At 27.3% G+C, this 16,932-nt stretch overlaps 2 protein-coding genes across 3 annotated transcripts; one reads left to right on the top strand and one right to left on the bottom strand.

Moving 5' to 3' along the window:
• The first annotated feature begins 3,547 nt into the window (after positions 1-3,547).
• Positions 3,548-5,557, top strand: LOC111036041 (RNA-binding protein 8A-like). Its single transcript, XM_022317931.1, has 5 exons — positions 3,548-3,776; positions 4,346-4,492; positions 4,558-4,694; positions 4,757-4,881; positions 4,960-5,557. The coding sequence occupies exons 1-5, from the start codon at positions 3,725-3,727 to the stop codon at positions 4,994-4,996; spliced, it is 498 nt and encodes a 165-aa protein (XP_022173623.1). The 5' UTR covers positions 3,548-3,724; the 3' UTR covers positions 4,997-5,557.
• Positions 5,558-5,766: 209 nt separating this feature from the next.
• Positions 5,767-16,809, bottom strand: LOC111036029 (folate transporter 1-like). Of its 2 annotated transcripts, XM_022317921.1 has the most exons (10): positions 16,448-16,809; positions 15,610-15,780; positions 15,274-15,490; positions 12,580-12,716; positions 10,446-10,589; positions 10,294-10,387; positions 10,004-10,196; positions 7,128-7,269; positions 6,535-6,659; positions 5,767-6,448 (listed from the first exon to the last, which is right to left on the bottom strand). In XM_022317921.1, exons 1-9 carry the CDS (start codon positions 16,574-16,576, stop codon positions 6,582-6,584), a joined length of 1,305 nt encoding a protein of 434 aa, XP_022173613.1. In that variant the 5' UTR covers positions 16,577-16,809; the 3' UTR covers positions 5,767-6,448; positions 6,535-6,581. The 2 variants fall into 2 exon arrangements, with proteins under 2 accessions (XP_022173613.1, XP_022173606.1); XM_022317914.1 differs by having other exon boundaries at positions 6,324-6,659.
• Between the last annotated feature and the right edge of the window lie 123 nt (positions 16,810-16,932).

Raw genomic sequence — 16,932 nt, 5'->3', positions numbered from 1 at the left:
AGTAAATATCCAATGTTGTCAAAATTTCAACTTCAAATGCTTATAAAAATGTAATTCGACTGTCCGATAGAATTTTTTTTTTGGTAAAGGCAGACAAACTTGTAAGAAATCTTGTATTAGGTTTTAAAAACTTAGATATAAAACGAAACATTTTTATGAATTTCTAACTCAATATATTTTGCACATTTTCGTGACTTTTGCTTATTTTGACAAAATTCAAAATTCAAATGCTTATAAAAAATAAATGTTAAAATTGTATGGTTTATAGAAAACGCCGTTATAAATATTCAGTAAAATTTTCATGTATATATACAGTATTTTTTTTTTGTTTTGAGGTTACATCAAAAACCAAAATCGATTTTGTTGAAAACCGGGTTTCCGAAAAAAATTCGCTTTTTTCCTTAATTTTTTTGTTTGTTTTTCCTGCCGCTTTTGAAAACTATTTAGAATTTTTTACTTTTGACCCCTTGAAGTACCGATACTATTCACATTTCTACCAGACAAGATGTTTGTTGAAGAAAATCTAAGCAATTGTACACTCCCAAAATAACGTAACGACAGAAACCAAAAAAATAAAAAAATAAATTCTTATGGACATGATCATTATGTAGCGTATGTACGACATGTAAATAGATGAGAACACAATGATTTGGCAAAAAAAATTAAAAGTACCCCTAGTTCAATAAAAATACCTAAAACCACATGTAGTTTTATATGTGAAAGAGTAAAAAAAAAGATATGTACATTGGTACAAAAGTCAACTATAGTAGTAAGATATGTCTTTTTTTTAATTGAACTATTTATCTATTTATCTATTTATTTCATTACTATTTATTATATTATATAAAGATAATACTATATACTAGTATAAAAGTATAATATTTTTCATAATCACTCGTGCGAGTTGATTACTATTAGGATAGTGAGTTTACCACTCTGTGAACATTTTTGTTTTTTAGATACAACTATAATATAATGTAATATTAATATATAATAGAACAAAGAAATATATATATAACACTAAATTAATAGTGTCCTGTAACTGCTAACTTTGGATTTAAAAAAAATTATAAGTTATAAATTAAAATTGTGTCTTATGAGTAATCACTTATAACGGGTATTTCTACATTAAACCGTATAATAAATGTCTATTTCAAGTAGGTACTTAAAAATAAGTTATAATTATAAAATTACCCTACGATCAGGGAGCAGAAAAACGACGACGACGAGCGGCGTTTGTATATTATTTGATCTCTCGTATTTTATGCATTTGCTCTCAGAAATAAAATATGTGTCTTCATAGGGGTAGCATATTTTTCATGAAATTAAATTTTTATTTGAAGTATAAAAAATAAATTTAAGCACCATAAAAAGTATGAAACCAAAATTAATTACTTTAAACATCGACGCTTTCGGGCTTCGGCGGAATTCCTGATATTGTGTGTGCACTGCGGAATAAATCAGAAATACGACTGAACTGAAGTCTTAAAATATTGAGATTTATTATTAAAAAAAAAAACCGTACGGATCGCTTCATGTTTCTTGTTCATGTTTGCAGCTTTGCTAACTGAAATTTTAAATCGATTGCGTCTTAGCAACTACTTCGACAATCGCCACGGATTGCATTATAATTTATAGTACGTCAATATGATAAAACCATAGATATATGGTGTATTACAAATTTTTATATCAAGGAGGTCCGTGTTGGAGATTTGATCAACAAGATATAATGAAATGAGGTATAACAATAACCGAAATAGTTTATAATTTTAAAATTTAAATTACAAAAATATATTATTTACCTATTATTTTAATTTTTAATTTAATAATTAATAAAGGTGGTGTTTAAATATTCGAAGCACAAGCATATTTATTTATGAGTTATTAAATACAAATCTTATTGTAATAAATGTGATTAATACTTTTTATAGATTTAACATAAAGGTATTCAGTGCCTAATGCATCACATCTACCGTATACTGACTATACCAACTATATAATTTGTAAAATTCCAAGTTAAATCTTTTCTCTGAATACTGTCGAGCACGAAATTAATAATTAATATTTTATGTATTAATTTTGAGTGCATTGGTTAGGTATATTTTAAGCTATTCGAGAATATTTAAAATTTAAAATTTAACTATTTAATTTCCGACGGATATTCAATAATCAGCAGAGCGACTTTCCCAGCTTTATAAAATAATTTGATGTTTGATGTACGACGGCGTCACTTTAATTCGCGGATTTAAATTTCAACTTCACAAATAAAATACATAAAATTATTATTATTATTATTTTTTTTTTTTATTTAAGCTTCGGCAACTGAGGCCATTAGCTATAGGTTGTGGTACTGTAGGGTTTGGGACTGTAGGGGGGTTAACATGCGTGTGATAAAATTATTATTCGAAGCGAGTCTTAGTGACTCTTAGTGTAAATGGCGATAAAGAATGATATTAATAGCACAGAATAGATTTAATAAAATCGGTTTGGATAAAAATTCGAAGGGAGGACAGCGAAAATAGACAATAGGTAGTTGTAACCTGAGGGCACCAAATTTAATCACTATTAATACAGCATTACAGCCCACGTCTTTATTAGTTGTGGCAACCGGAATAAAAATCCCCTGGAAAAAAATCCACAGACTAGTAGTGTAGTACTGTAGCGTGTACCTTTAATAATCTATAGTGTAAGGTAATTTGTATTATTTGATGTACATCGATCATTCAAAATATTTATATATTTATATTTTTTTTCTTGGGGTATGGAATCTTTTTTTCCAGCGTTCTTGTTCGGGGTTTTTTTCCCGTGGATTTTTATGCCGTTGTAATCGATATATATATATTAAGATGTCTTAAGAGCATGGGTCAAGCCAATGCTAATTACTTGAGACGCTACATCGGTCCACCTACATCACCAGAGTTCCCATCCTAAAAATCACAACTCAATTTTTACACTATTGGCAATTTATTTAATGAACAATTAGTATTTTATTGTTAATGTTTTTTATTTTATTAACACAAACCACATAAACAAAGGTTGGCATTAACTAATTAAAATATTCATTTTCTAATCAACTTATAAACACAACTCATTTAATAATTGATGTTGTAATGACTCAGTTGATTTAAAAATAATCCATCAAGTTAAAAATAGTTTTCGTTTGCATGGATTTATATGTAAATATTAGTGTTAAAATTAAAATATGAATTATTTTCTCCTACAATTCTAATCCATCGATCTTTTGTTGACTACTAGAACATTCACTCATAATATCAAAAAACTAATTATCCTTTCTATAATGAATGAATTATAGGAAATGATATTTTTTTAACGGCAAGAAAAATTATTCTGAACTATGGACATAAACTAATTATGTTGGCAACAATGTTCTTCCATGACGTTATCATGAATATTACATTTTGGAAGAAATGTTCCGGGATCGTTGAAATTATAGATAACATAGATAATAGAAGATTAGATAATAAAATACACGGAAAAAAAATTATTAAGGAGAATGGTAGATAGTGTATATTATAGTAATCATGATATAATTATATCATGGTGTAATCAGTAATCACTAATCAATATTCAATAATCATAATTCATAGCTTCAACGACTTGTAAATTTTAATTTGTGTTTGTTTAACGTGAGTACTATACGACAACACGTTTAATTGAACTTAAATATTTCAGTGAAAGTTATCAGAAGTAGGTACGTTTTATAATGGCTGACGTTTTAGACCTAAACGCTGAAGAGTTTGTTGAAGAAGATGATGGTAATATTGTAATAAAAACTTAGGAAATAACGTACAGCTTATAAGATATTCATATGGCCATAACAATTAACAGCAAACGCTTGAACAATTTTTCTTGAATCTAGGTTTTTCTAAATCAAAATTTAGTCCAATTCTGAATTCATATTATTTATTAAAAGCTCACAATATTATACTTATAGGAGTAATGTTTGTGTAACCAGCATCAAATTACTTTTATGAATGTTCAGGTACTTTTTTTCTCATGTTATTTCGAACTGATCCATGTTTTTAAATTCTTTGATTTCTTGGTTGATTATTAGATCTTTAATACAAGCATATTTGTATCAATATATTTCTACAAATATACACATATAATTATTAAATTATTATGCCCGACTATTTATAATAATATTATAGCAATTTAAAATGTTAAATGATAGTATTACCCTTACGCCCTTACCTGGTTTATAATACACCATTACCTTTAAAATTGTTAATCCTTATGGGGTAATTATATTCCTGTATGTAAATTATATTTGAACCCAATTCTTTAAGTGAAAAACAAATGCAACTAAAAATATTATTTTTAGAGGGAGTTTCTAAGCTTAAAGAAAAAGCTAGAAGAAGAAAAGGACGTGGTTTTGAAGAAAAATCTAAAAGAGACAATATAAAAGATGAAGTCATGGAATTTGATTCAGTCGATCAAGCTGATGACGATGGACCTGGACCTCAAAGATGTAACTTTACATAAGTTATAAATTATTGATTTTTTCTATTAATTTTAATTCAAATTATTTTACAGCGGTTGAAGGCTGGATATTGTTTATTTCTTCATTACATGAAGAAGCACAAGAAGATGATTTGCATGATAAATTTGCTGAGTTTGGAAAAATTAAAAACTTGCATTTAAATTTGGACCGTAGAACTGGTTTTTTAAAAGTAATTACTAATTACAATTGCTTAACTTATAATTTATCAATATCTAAATTTCCTTTTTGAAGGGTTATGCATTAGTTGAATATGAATCATACAAGGAAGCTTTTCGAGCACGTGAAGGACTGAATAATACAGACATTTTGGGACAGCAAATTAGTGTGGACTGGTGCTTTGTAAAAGGACCAAAAAGGTATTACAGTTTTATGGTTAATATTATTGGCATTAGTAAGAATTTATTTTCTCTAATTTATATTAATTTTTTTTTCAGGATTAAAAAATCAAGACGCCGAATGACTAATTATTAATGAGTATTAAAATTTCAGATGTATGAACAAAATTACGATAAAACTAAGTTATTTTTTAATAATTATTTACTATAAATGGTACTTTTTTAAGTACCTACTTAAAAAAATAAATAAAAATGTATGTACTAATTTTAATGATGATTCATACTTTGATTAGTGCTAGTTAGGGATATTTTACTACTGGATATGGTATTGCATAATATGATGTTGTATTCTGTCATTGTTAACAAAGAATGTTAGAAGTTACAACATTTTAATTGATAATTTGATGACATCCTGAAGGTTTATTTTTACTTTGGCCCTAGTATTTTATTTGTAAAATGTCAAAAGAAGAAACTGAAAATAGTCTTGCGCTTTGGTACTATGCGCTCTGGTTTATACAGTGAAATTAATTTATATTAACTAATAGCTAGGTAATAACTAATAACTGTTATTAAAAGGATGTCGATTGTCGGTGCTGTATTTGTTTTTCTCTAACTTACGGTCAACATGACAAATTTGTGTTCATTAGATTGAATAGACCTGTTATCAAATTTCCAGTAAAAAACTACTTGTATGAACTACCTGTATTTGTATTTTTTTGTCGCCTTTTTACAATTGTTCTGCAGTGCATGAGTTATTTTAACTGTGATATTTTCTATACTCATAACTTGTATACAAATTGTAATTTAATTTAATTAAAAAACATAAGTATAAACACTGAAAATGTTTTGAAGTCCTAACTTACAACTTTAGGGTTGTTATAGGTCAATTAACTTTAAATATTAAGGTTAACTGCATGCAAATTTGATATATTGTGCTCTAGGTTTAAAAGATAACACAAATAGTGCACTGACATCCTTTTATGTAATCTTCAATATTTCTAATTTTCACATACGCTATAGTCTAAAATATTTAATAAAATATTATTTTCTTAAGATAAATTACACACACATTCTGTTTTTATTTTGTTTTTTAATATATACATTTAATGATATATAACTATGTAGGAAATATAGATACATATTAATTATACAAACTTGAATATTAAAATTAATTAAGTACGGAAGTAAAACAGTTCTTGGCATCCAAAAACCAATTTGAATAAAACTCGTTTTACTTTTAATAAGTATGAAGTATACTTGCTTAACATTTTTTTCAATCAATTCTATTAAGAATTTCAAAAAAAGAAACTTCTAAATCACAGTATTTCATGCAACTTACAAGTTTAAGCATTCCATCAACAAATAAATATGTAGATACTCGACATAATTGTTTTTCAAATGCAATGATCATCAGAAATAATTAAAAAATAATTATGATGTATTATGACTGTTTCATGCAAAGGTGTTATGTTAAACAGATAACTAATATAGGAAATGCTATCCTAAGTCCATACAGGCATCATTCTTCTTTTACAAATATTTCAACCTTGTCTTTTTTAAATATTAATTTAAATCTAAACTTTGATACCTTAAAAACACAGAAGGTATATCTATGACAATTATGGTATTCAAATAATTTGATGAATTAGTCATTAGATGTAAATTAATATTTACATGTTTTTGGTTAAAGCGTTCTTCAATGGTTCACAGAATTTGGAAATTTATTTTTTCCATTTTCTAACAGCCGCGATAAATAGTAATGCAGACATTGAAGCAAACATCAGTGAAACAGTTAATATCTAAAAAAAAAAAATTATTTTTTGTCATATTAGGTATATCCATTTAGCATTAGACACATAATAATAAAATGTATAATAATTTCAATAGTTATAAAAGATTGTATTATACATTTAGAAGGTAGAACTCAGTACAGTATTGTCTAATTATATAAATAACTGACAGTAGATAAATAATATTTAAAGGAGCTTTAAAGATGACTGATTACTTTGTAAATCCTTTTTTTTGAAATGAAACAACAGCATTTTCTATACTTACATAGTTACATCTATCAAAATCTATATTTATCCTTTTATCTGTATTATAAATACACAGATCATACATTTTTCAATTAAAGTTACTGATTTTGTTAATACACATCAAAGATCCATGATATTTTTATGTATGTTATATAGGTATTCAAAAAAAAAAAATGTTGATTGGCCTTTTAAATCACTATTTCTTAAGTAATATTGTATAAAATTACTTACCTGATTTTTTGTCCCTATAACAACAACAAGGCCTTGAATAAATAATAATGTAAATATTGAGATTATCAATAATGACATAAACAAATTGAAACCAAATATTAGTCCATAACTGTCAGGTTTTATGTGCTTCGCAACTTCAGAGCTAAAATAATATTCAACAAAAAAAATTAATAACTAGGTGTTTTATGTGTCTTAACTCTTAACCCCCGTCATCTATCAATAAATTAATTTTAACTGTTTTTTTTTAAGATGGAATTTTTAAAATAAATTATAGGTAGGTAAATTTTTATATTAATATAAATGTATATAATAATAATATGACGTATACTCTGTTCAACTAGAGAATACGTCGATTTTGAGCGTCCCCAAGTGAATACCCAACACCCTGCTACAGAGACAAGTTCCACTACTGAATTAGTGTCTGATGGAGATACACCGAAGAACCGATTTTCGTTAGGTTTTAGGTATTAGTCTACTCTTGCTAGACAAAGTATACACAGTACTATATCTATTATCTTTATAATACACGGGGGCTGAGTACATTATGTTTACTAAAATACTACCGACATAATTTTCAAAAAAAAAAAGTAATGACAAGAAAACAATTGACGGGGATTAATATGTTAGGACACCGACATGATGTATTATATTATTAAAAATTATAAAGAATGTGCAAGTTTTCAGTTTTTAATTAATTGAAACATTATTTAAGATGGTACCTAATTGAAACGATAGATACGTGTACTATGTAGGATATTTAATCAATGTTACAAACTTAACTTAATAACAAAATTGAAATTGTGTACTCAGACTTCCAAAATGAGAGTTGGTTGAACATAAAATAACCAATTGGCGATCACATACTATAATCAATTATTTACTCACGTTTTTATAAAATTAATAGGTACCTACTACCTAGGTCTATAATAGAAGTCCATAAAAATCTAAATAACCTAATAGAATAGTATTTACTGATAACTCTTAAACAGTTTGACAATTCTTGTAATAATATATTAACCTCTAAATAAATAATATTTCAGATCGTGGACACTAACTTATTTCATATTAATATGCATAAAAAATGATTTATCCATTCCTAAAGTCCTATAAAAAAAAAGTTGAAAAAATCTCTAAGCGCTCTTGCTCAAGCTATGAATGATTTATTGGATTGTAACAAAATATAGCTAATAGTTAATACCTAGTTAAAATTACTAGGTACTTAAGTAATAATTACATTCAACACCTACAGACTACAGTAAACATCTCTAAAGAACGTGATAAATATTAACGTGGTACCTGCCTATAAAATATTTAATGAGTTACCTAAATGGCAATAAAATAATCAATTATAATACCTTTAAATTGTATAGTCTAACAACTTATAAGTCCAAACAAACAATATCGTATTTTATAGTATCTTATACCGGCAACATTGATTGTTGATAACTTTGTCAACAACATTTACGGAGGACGGATAATTTGTTAGTTGTTACTACTTACTAGGTATACTATTTATAGATACTAATAAATTGTATTATTAGTTATTACATATGTCATATAACTGAAGAATATTGAGTAAGCACTAATTCACTAATAAACTATATATTAAATACTACCTACGTTATAATAATATGTTCACAGTTCATATAAAATATAAATATATAATTTACTATTTAGGTACAACAAATGTCTGATTTTGTAATAAAGTTTGATGGTAAATAATAAAAACTAGTTTATTAAAAAATAATAAATGGTTAAAATTAATTTTACCTAATTTAAATTACATTTACAGACAGTTGATGATGGGTAATGTAGTTAGTATAATATATATAGGGTTATGTAATATTATAATTTATACGTAATTATTAAGTAGGTAGTAATAAAATATGTATCTAAGCATTTAAGTACTTAGGTACCTACCTAATTATTACGTAATGTGTATTAAAAATTATCCTAAATTAAACATTTTTTTTTTCAATCAATAGTAGATACCAACATTAGCACAATAAATACCCATAACACCAAAGTGGCTATAGTTTATAATTTATATTTATTATACCCAATACTACAAACAACCTATTTTTAAGAAAAGAGATTATAAAATATAGACGTAAATGAGTGAGTAATTAATCGGGAGAGTTACACTTCAGTTGGGAGTTTACCACCGCAAAGGCATACTTATCAACCTAGAAATTTTCAAAGGTTAGGAACCTACCTATCTTTTTTATTTTTATTTGTTCTTCTAGATTCTAGAAAATAATAGGCCCCACTGAACATGTTTGTGCTGGGGCCTATGTACAGAAAGATTAATAATACAGTAATTTAAAATCTGATTTTCAGAATATTTAGATACCTATATACTAATCCATCTTTGAAATTTTTGAAAATGTACTACTCAACGAGTTTCCTGTAGGCAGAGGAGATACAAACTTCTATTTTCCATACAAGAACTCCCTTTAATAACAAAAGTATTTAATTTCTAAACACGGAAATTTGCATAGACAGTAGAAACAGGACACTCTATAAAAAGTACCTACCCACAGAAAATCTCAACAATTTGAAAATAAGGTCTTTAAGTATATTTGAAAATATTCCAAAAATCAAAAATTGAATAAATAAATAAATAATATAAATAATTAAATAAAAAAAATGGGGGTGAGGATTTTTGACGAATAGCCTTGTATATAAAACTGAAATTCAACGTATGGTTGATGAAATAAATAGATTGTTTTAAATGTTTATCATGTTATTAACATTAAGTACAGGTAGGTAAGTACCGATTAATTATTAAATAGGTAAGAAGACGTTTCTAAAATGTTAAATAGATATTTGCACTTGCACATTCCTGAAAAATTACAAGTAATATAGTGTCATACGTGGTGATAGTTAACAATATTTGGTAACAAGTACCAAACATTATGTATAATAGGTATAATATCCATAATGAATTGCAAGAATATATTATGAATAATAATAAAGCCAAAACAAAGGTTCCAACTGTAAATATAATATCACCAAATTTTTTCCAATCATAGTTCAAGTGACCAACTGCATATGCACCTGCAGCACCTATTTTGCAATCATATAGTTATTGTGTATTTTGATTAATTATCTTAACATAATATTACATTTTAAATAAGATATTAAGATAACATAGGTACTATACCACAAAGAGTGTGTACAGATTCGACGGCGCCATTCATTAGTTCTTTTTTATCTTTGTTCACGTCTTCCCACAAAACTTGAATATACGTTGCTACCTAATAAGAAAAAAAGCACACAATAAAAAGAATTGTAATAATAGTACAACTTACTTACTATAATATTACCAACAACAGCAACTATCCACCAAAAACATTTTTTCAGTACATAAGTATTCTTATACGCCGATTGAAAGTCATCAAAAATCATCTGTTTGACTTCTTTAAATTTAGAAACGTTTGAAGTTTTAGGAACATCATTCTATAAATAAATTGTTTATAAGATTGAAATATGTTTAGTTATAATATCTATATTTTTTGTAAATTTGTCATACCTAATATATATTATAATTATTGTTTATGTCTTAAATAATTTAAATGTAATTGAAATTTATAACGTAATAGACAGTGTTATTATTATATGCCATACGGTTTAATTTAGGTATGTCATATTAGTTATTACCTATGAGGTACCTAGACGTACCAATGTAAGCAATTGAAGCAAAGGAAAACATAATTTACAAAAAATAGGAAGCTGTATAATAGTCTGCCCAAGTCCCAAACTAGCGCATTTATCCATTTTATCCGAAAATAATGAATAGCGTTAGAACGTTTATGTATTAGGTAGGTATACACAATTATATAATTAAATTCTGTCATAACGAATTTGCATACTTTTTAATAATAAAACGAAATAATTTTTGGAGAATAATGAGAATCGCCTCCTTGCTGTACCCTTTGGGTAATGCTAAATGCAAAAATATCATAAGATAATTATTAATTATTGATATGAGAAGATCTGGATATATTAATTTTATTCGGGCCGAGCTTACATGTTTTTTAAAATTTTTACCTGAAAAATATCGGGCCAAGTTTACAACCGTCCGCACAAAATATGACCTTACAAACGCGACCCAAACGTATAAACAAAAACGCCGATAAGTGCAAAACATTTTTTTTTTATCAACCTATAAACGCAAATAAATTTTTTTTTATTAAAATCAGTTATTATGAGGACGCTATTATACCCGCATGCATTGTAACGGTTTTACAAACATAGTAAATTTTTGTAAATAATTAATTTAACTATGTTATGTTTAATATTTTAAAATGAATAACCTAACCTATTGGCTATAACCACATTTTTTTATTTTCATTTATTTAAAAAAGAAAATTTACAATCTGTAAAGAGAATAAGAAAAAACAATGAACTGGTAAGTTTATTCAAAAAAGATAATATAGTACACACAATTAGAAACCGAAGACTTCAATGGGCTGGGCACGCTATGCGAAGCCAGAACAACTTAATAAAGATGATCATAGACGAGAAGCCAGTTGGTAAAAGACTACTGGGAACACCTCGGTTGAAGTGGGAAGATACAATAAAAAAGATGTGGAGGCATTTAATGGAGGACCGGATTGGAAAGTATGAGAGCTGGATAGGGAAGACTGGAGAATTGGATGTGTGACGGGATGGTCTTAATGGCCGACAAACCCCAAAGAAGAAGAAATAAGAAGCATAGTACGTACAATAAGCAAATAGCGAGGTCAAATATGATGGAAAATATTTACATGATAATAATATTTATGACGAGGCGTGGTGTCCAGTGACAGAACCATCAATTTCCAAATTCAAAAGTAAGAATATTATCTTGTCAATGACATGGATTATTTATATTTTAATTTTAAAGCGAGTTATGAGCGTTTTAAAGTGTACAAACAGTTTGTAAAACGGAGACAAATCATGCGGGTTGGTATCTTCTAATTAACAATTATTAAACTTTTAAAATAATTAAATTAAACACCTTAAAGTAAAATTTTAAATTTGAAGACCACATAAAGTATCTATATACATTATACATAACATTATGATCCAAGTTTTAATATTAGAATATTTATTTACAATTTACCATTATCTATATACAGCATACTGCAAGTACCTAATAAAATCTACAAAGCTTGATTGTTTTTTTTTTTAACAGAATAGCTCAATATTCAAACATTTAATAAAACAAGCATCGAATTTTCAGCTGAAAGTTAGTACATAGGTACACAATTGTTTAAACGGGTTATAATAATACCAGTACCACAGATAATAAAATTCACTTTGCACTTTTTAACTACCTATCTGTACAAGCATGCGATATGTGCTTTTGGATTAGGTTTAGCTAGGTATAATAGGTTAATCATACAGGTACAGTTCAAGATGACTTGTGCATTATTTTACAGGCACAAGAAACTAAATTACTTACTGATACATTATCATCAATGACAACCTCATTAGATTGATGTCGTTTATTGTTTACTGTTAGTTCCTTATTTCTATGAAAGTATAAACTGTGTTGTACTTTAGGTAGAACTAATGACCACAGTGTTACAAATGAAGTACCTACGAACCAAACAACAATCAAGGTTATTAAAATGATATATTTCTAATGCCTATAATGTCCAAGGAATGTAAAAATAAAGAGCAGTTATAAAAAAAGGTTCTGTTATTATTAGTAAATATTAGTATTATATTATTGATAATTTTTCATAGCTATACGCTGTATTGACCGTTTTAGTCCTAAAAGTACGACTGTACGAGTAGGTACCTACGAAGGTATCCGTTATTCGTATGTATAGTACCTATTACCTAACTTTGATGTGGTATAAAGGTATAATGGTATAGTGAGTAGTGACTATAGTATATACTATAGTTGATACGACTTTACTTGCCTGAAGAGAAAAATAACTAGAAATAAGAAATGTAATAAAAATAAACCTTATGATGATTAATAGGTAGGTTTAGACGACTTATAGGCGTGTTAAAAAGTCCATACTTCTTTCCTTATTTAGATACTTCCAACGAACTACGAAGTCAAAATATTTTGAAAAATTTTCAAGTAATTACATGAATTGTTAAAATAAACATATGGTGAATGTCAAAAGAAACCGAGTGAATGCAATGTTGTATACATTTCAACTTCAAACGTTCATAAAAATTTAATTTGACTTCCCAGTGGACATTTATTGACATAACTAATAAAATATTAACATTTATAGAAAAATACGAAACAAATTGGAAATTGTAAATGTCCGTAAACTGCTCAAAAAAAGTCAAAATATTTTGAAAATTTTGTAGTGTATAGAAAATGTTAATATAAACATTCAGTAATAATTTCATTTATCTAGGATTATTTGTTTTAGAAAAAACCAAAATCAATGTTTGTCAAAAACCGGTTTTGCATAAAAATTCCATTTTTCCTTAATTTTTTTTGGTTTTCCCCGGCAATTTTGAAAACTATTGGACATTTTTTACTTTGACCTCTCAAAATACCAACTTAATTCACTTTTCTACTAGAAAAGATGCTGTTGAAGAAAATCGAAGCAATGGTATTGCACCAAAAGGCGTTGACGGACACAAAAGACACACATCATTGTTAAATCAATATATTCATCGCTCCGCTCAGAATCTAAAATTAAAATCTGATATGAGTTTTTGTACAAAAATGGTTGAAGATTGGATCATAGTCCGTAAGTCATCGAGATGATGCACATAAAATAACATTTATTTTATTTGTCAAGACATAACATTTCTCGTTATTAAATAATTATTTATATGTTTTGTATCGTCATACTTCAGTGGGGCCCATTATCTTCTCGAAGAATAAAAAAAAATGGTAAAAAAAAAATAATAATAATAGAAGTTCAAAATTAAAAATAATGTTTAATTGATTCCATTTTGTATCGTATTCGTCGGAAAACAGAATGCTGCTGTTTTGTCAGCCTGTTGTGATATATATTAGTGCTTTTAATGTATCAGTATAATTTATATTGTTTACCAAAGTATTAGCCCTAATCGAAAAAGCGTGAGACCTAGATTCAGAAATTTTCAAAAAAATAATTGATTTAATTTTTTATATTAACTACCTAACCTACGTAGGTATTATGTAATACATAGTTATAGTACATTTAAAAAATAATTTTAAAAATCAACACAAGATTAAATCCATGGCTCACTATTGCATGTACTTCTATTACTAATATTATTCTTATACACCTAGTGGTTTTCAGTAATAATTTCGTTTAGTCGTTTTATTGGCCCGAAATCTGAATACCTTTTTTTTACATTTATTAGGATGCCTATGGTATTATTTACATATTTATGTGCTTTGGCTTTCATAAAGTGAACTGACAATTTTTCTTTGAGTTGAAACTTATTTAAAAATCAGGACTTATTTGATTAACCTTTCAGCCTCAATAGTTTTTTAGTGGAAAATTGTCTTTATTTGCTTCTTAGGTGTGAAAGCCTTACAAAATAATTTATTTTTACGAGCTCCAGACGCATATAGCGAACAAACTCAAATCTGCTCATTCACCTCGATTTCGTGTTTTTAATGTTTTGATCTTTTAATTTTACGACTCTCTGTCATGACCACGCATCATTTGAAAATAGTTCTGGCCTTTGGACTGATTTCTGCCACTTATAAGGCGCCCGGAATATATGGCGCAAAGTGTACCTTAATAAATAGCATAAGTGAACTAAGGTACAGTTAAGTATAGTTCATAACTTTAACTCCCCCGTAAATTGTTGTCTGGTTACATTTTTAGAATATATTATGTTGTGTAGTGTGTACCCGAAACATTATGGTCTATAGCCCCCCTCCCTCCCCACATATATGCATCACACTACGCCTATGAATATTGTTAACAAGAAAATAACATTACCAAAATTCATATTTTTATTTAAGGTGTATTATTGTACGGTTAATTAAAACATGTATAATATATTTTATAATTAGTTAGGTGCTCTCAAGATAATTCTCAAGCTGAAATGAGCTCATTTAAAGTTCAGTACCTAATAATACAATTGCAGTGCTTTTTTATCTTATTGGCCATTCAATTAAAGTAAACAGTTCTAATAACGTAAGTATTAATACAAGTATTTATTTCATGAGACATACTAAATATACTGATGTATAGTAGATACACTTGGTTCAGTAAGTGTGTTGAAACAACAGTTTGCGCAATTAATCCAGACAGGAATCTGCCGAATAACATAGATGCTTTCACTAGACTGGTGATTTTTTGATAATATTGTTTGTCGTCGACCTTGGCATACAAATACGTAGTGAACGCAACTTCTGATGAATAAAAAAATCCAAAGAACATTTGTTCCATCTGCGATGGTATTTTAATTGAAAAATTATATTCATTATTCTTAGTATTGGTCATTAATATTGTTAGCACCTATAGAGGTATATTATATTAAGCTATACAGGAGTTGTTTCAATGCTCACTTGAACTCTAAATAAACTTGGTGTTCCTAGTAGTAACGCATATGTGAAAATTCCAGCAATTCCATCGGCAATGATCAATGGTTTGTACCGAAAATAATCTGTAACTAAGAATATTACAACAGCTAATACTAGACACGAGTAAGTTCCCACTGCATATATTTCTTCGTTGATCTGTATCAAAATCACAATGATAAAAAAACGGATTAATATTTTTTAAGTATTTTAAATATTATATATTATGTTTAGATTTTACGCGGTGGGAAAGGCGAAGCGTATTTTTCGCCAGGAACAATTAAATTCGGAAAAATATTTGTAAGGAATTGTTTTATGACGATTTATGGCAACAATTAATATTATCTGAAAAATACTTATCAGTAAAATCAATTTCCGGAAAGTATATTTTAGGAAAATATTTTGAAGCAAAATTATTTTTAAGAATTGTACATTCATGATACTATGAATAGGGATAATAATATCTGGGAAAATAATACATAAGAATTCAAAATCAAGAAAATAATTTCACCAGACCAAATTTACGCGGGAAAAAATCACATAAGAAAATATTATTACGTATAAATGACATAATTCCCAACGATTAATTTCTTTAATAGATAATTTTTTTTATTTAAACAGTTGATAAATATTATTACTAAATATAAGGCAGATTATCTTGTACCTGTACACTATTTGATTTCGATTTTAGCCGTATTAGTTATATTTTTACTCATGCCCGTTTAAAACATAGTACCTACTAAAATATTTATTTAATTTAAAAACTCAAAATATTTAGAATAAGACCTTTAAAATAATAATACGATTAAAAAGTCAAAGTAAATACCTGGTTTGATGTGAAATTCATACTTATGAGGAATGACGTGAAAAATGGCTCAATTGGTCGTATTTCTCGAACCATAGCAAATACACAAACGAGTAAGGACACAGTTTTCCAATTTTCCCATGTTTCCATGATTTCAAAATTGTTTAAAAAATATTTTAAATTAAACCGTTGGGTACATGCAATTAAAAAAAAAACCACCTATTTAATGTTGTTATCAATTAGAGGATGTTGAATTTGGTAATTGTTTTAACAGATTGATCAGTCGAACTTATGAGTAATACAGTACATTTCCAACTAATGCAAACGATAATACTCGACAAATATAATATGTTTATTTTATATTGTCCATACGCGCGCGCGCGCACACGTATTCACACACAAACCATAATATGAACGTGAATCGCCTTGAGAAACTTATGACATATTTTATTGTATACGTAATAGTTCAATTAGCACATAATAAATAATAAATATATACACACACA

The sequence above is a fragment of the Myzus persicae genome, unplaced genomic scaffold (genome assembly GCF_001856785.1).
Source record: "Myzus persicae strain clone G006 unplaced genomic scaffold, MPER_G0061.0, whole genome shotgun sequence".
Classification (NCBI taxonomy): domain Eukaryota; kingdom Metazoa; phylum Arthropoda; class Insecta; order Hemiptera; family Aphididae; genus Myzus; species Myzus persicae.
This window is presented reverse-complemented; position numbering and strand designations above follow the sequence as displayed.

Coding starts and splice junctions, on each gene's coding strand:
- LOC111036041 (XM_022317931.1), top strand. CDS start 3,725: ATGGCTGACGTTTTAGACCTAAACGCTGAAGAGTTTGTTGAAGAAGAT. Junction 4,695..4,756: donor GTAGAACTGGTTTTTTAAAA/GTAATTACTAAT, acceptor TCCTTTTTGAAG/GGTTATGCATTAGTTGAATA. Junction 4,882..4,959: donor TTTGTAAAAGGACCAAAAAG/GTATTACAGTTT, acceptor TTTTTTTTTCAG/GATTAAAAAATCAAGACGCC.
- LOC111036029 (XM_022317921.1), bottom strand. CDS start 16,576: ATGGAAACATGGGAAAATTGGAAAACTGTGTCCTTACTCGTTTGTGTA. Junction 10,197..10,293: donor ATCTGTACACACTCTTTGTG/GTATAGTACCTA, acceptor ATTGCAAAATAG/GTGCTGCAGGTGCATATGCA. Junction 6,660..7,127: donor TTATAGGGACAAAAAATCAG/GTAAGTAATTTT, acceptor TTTTTTTTTTAG/ATATTAACTGTTTCACTGAT.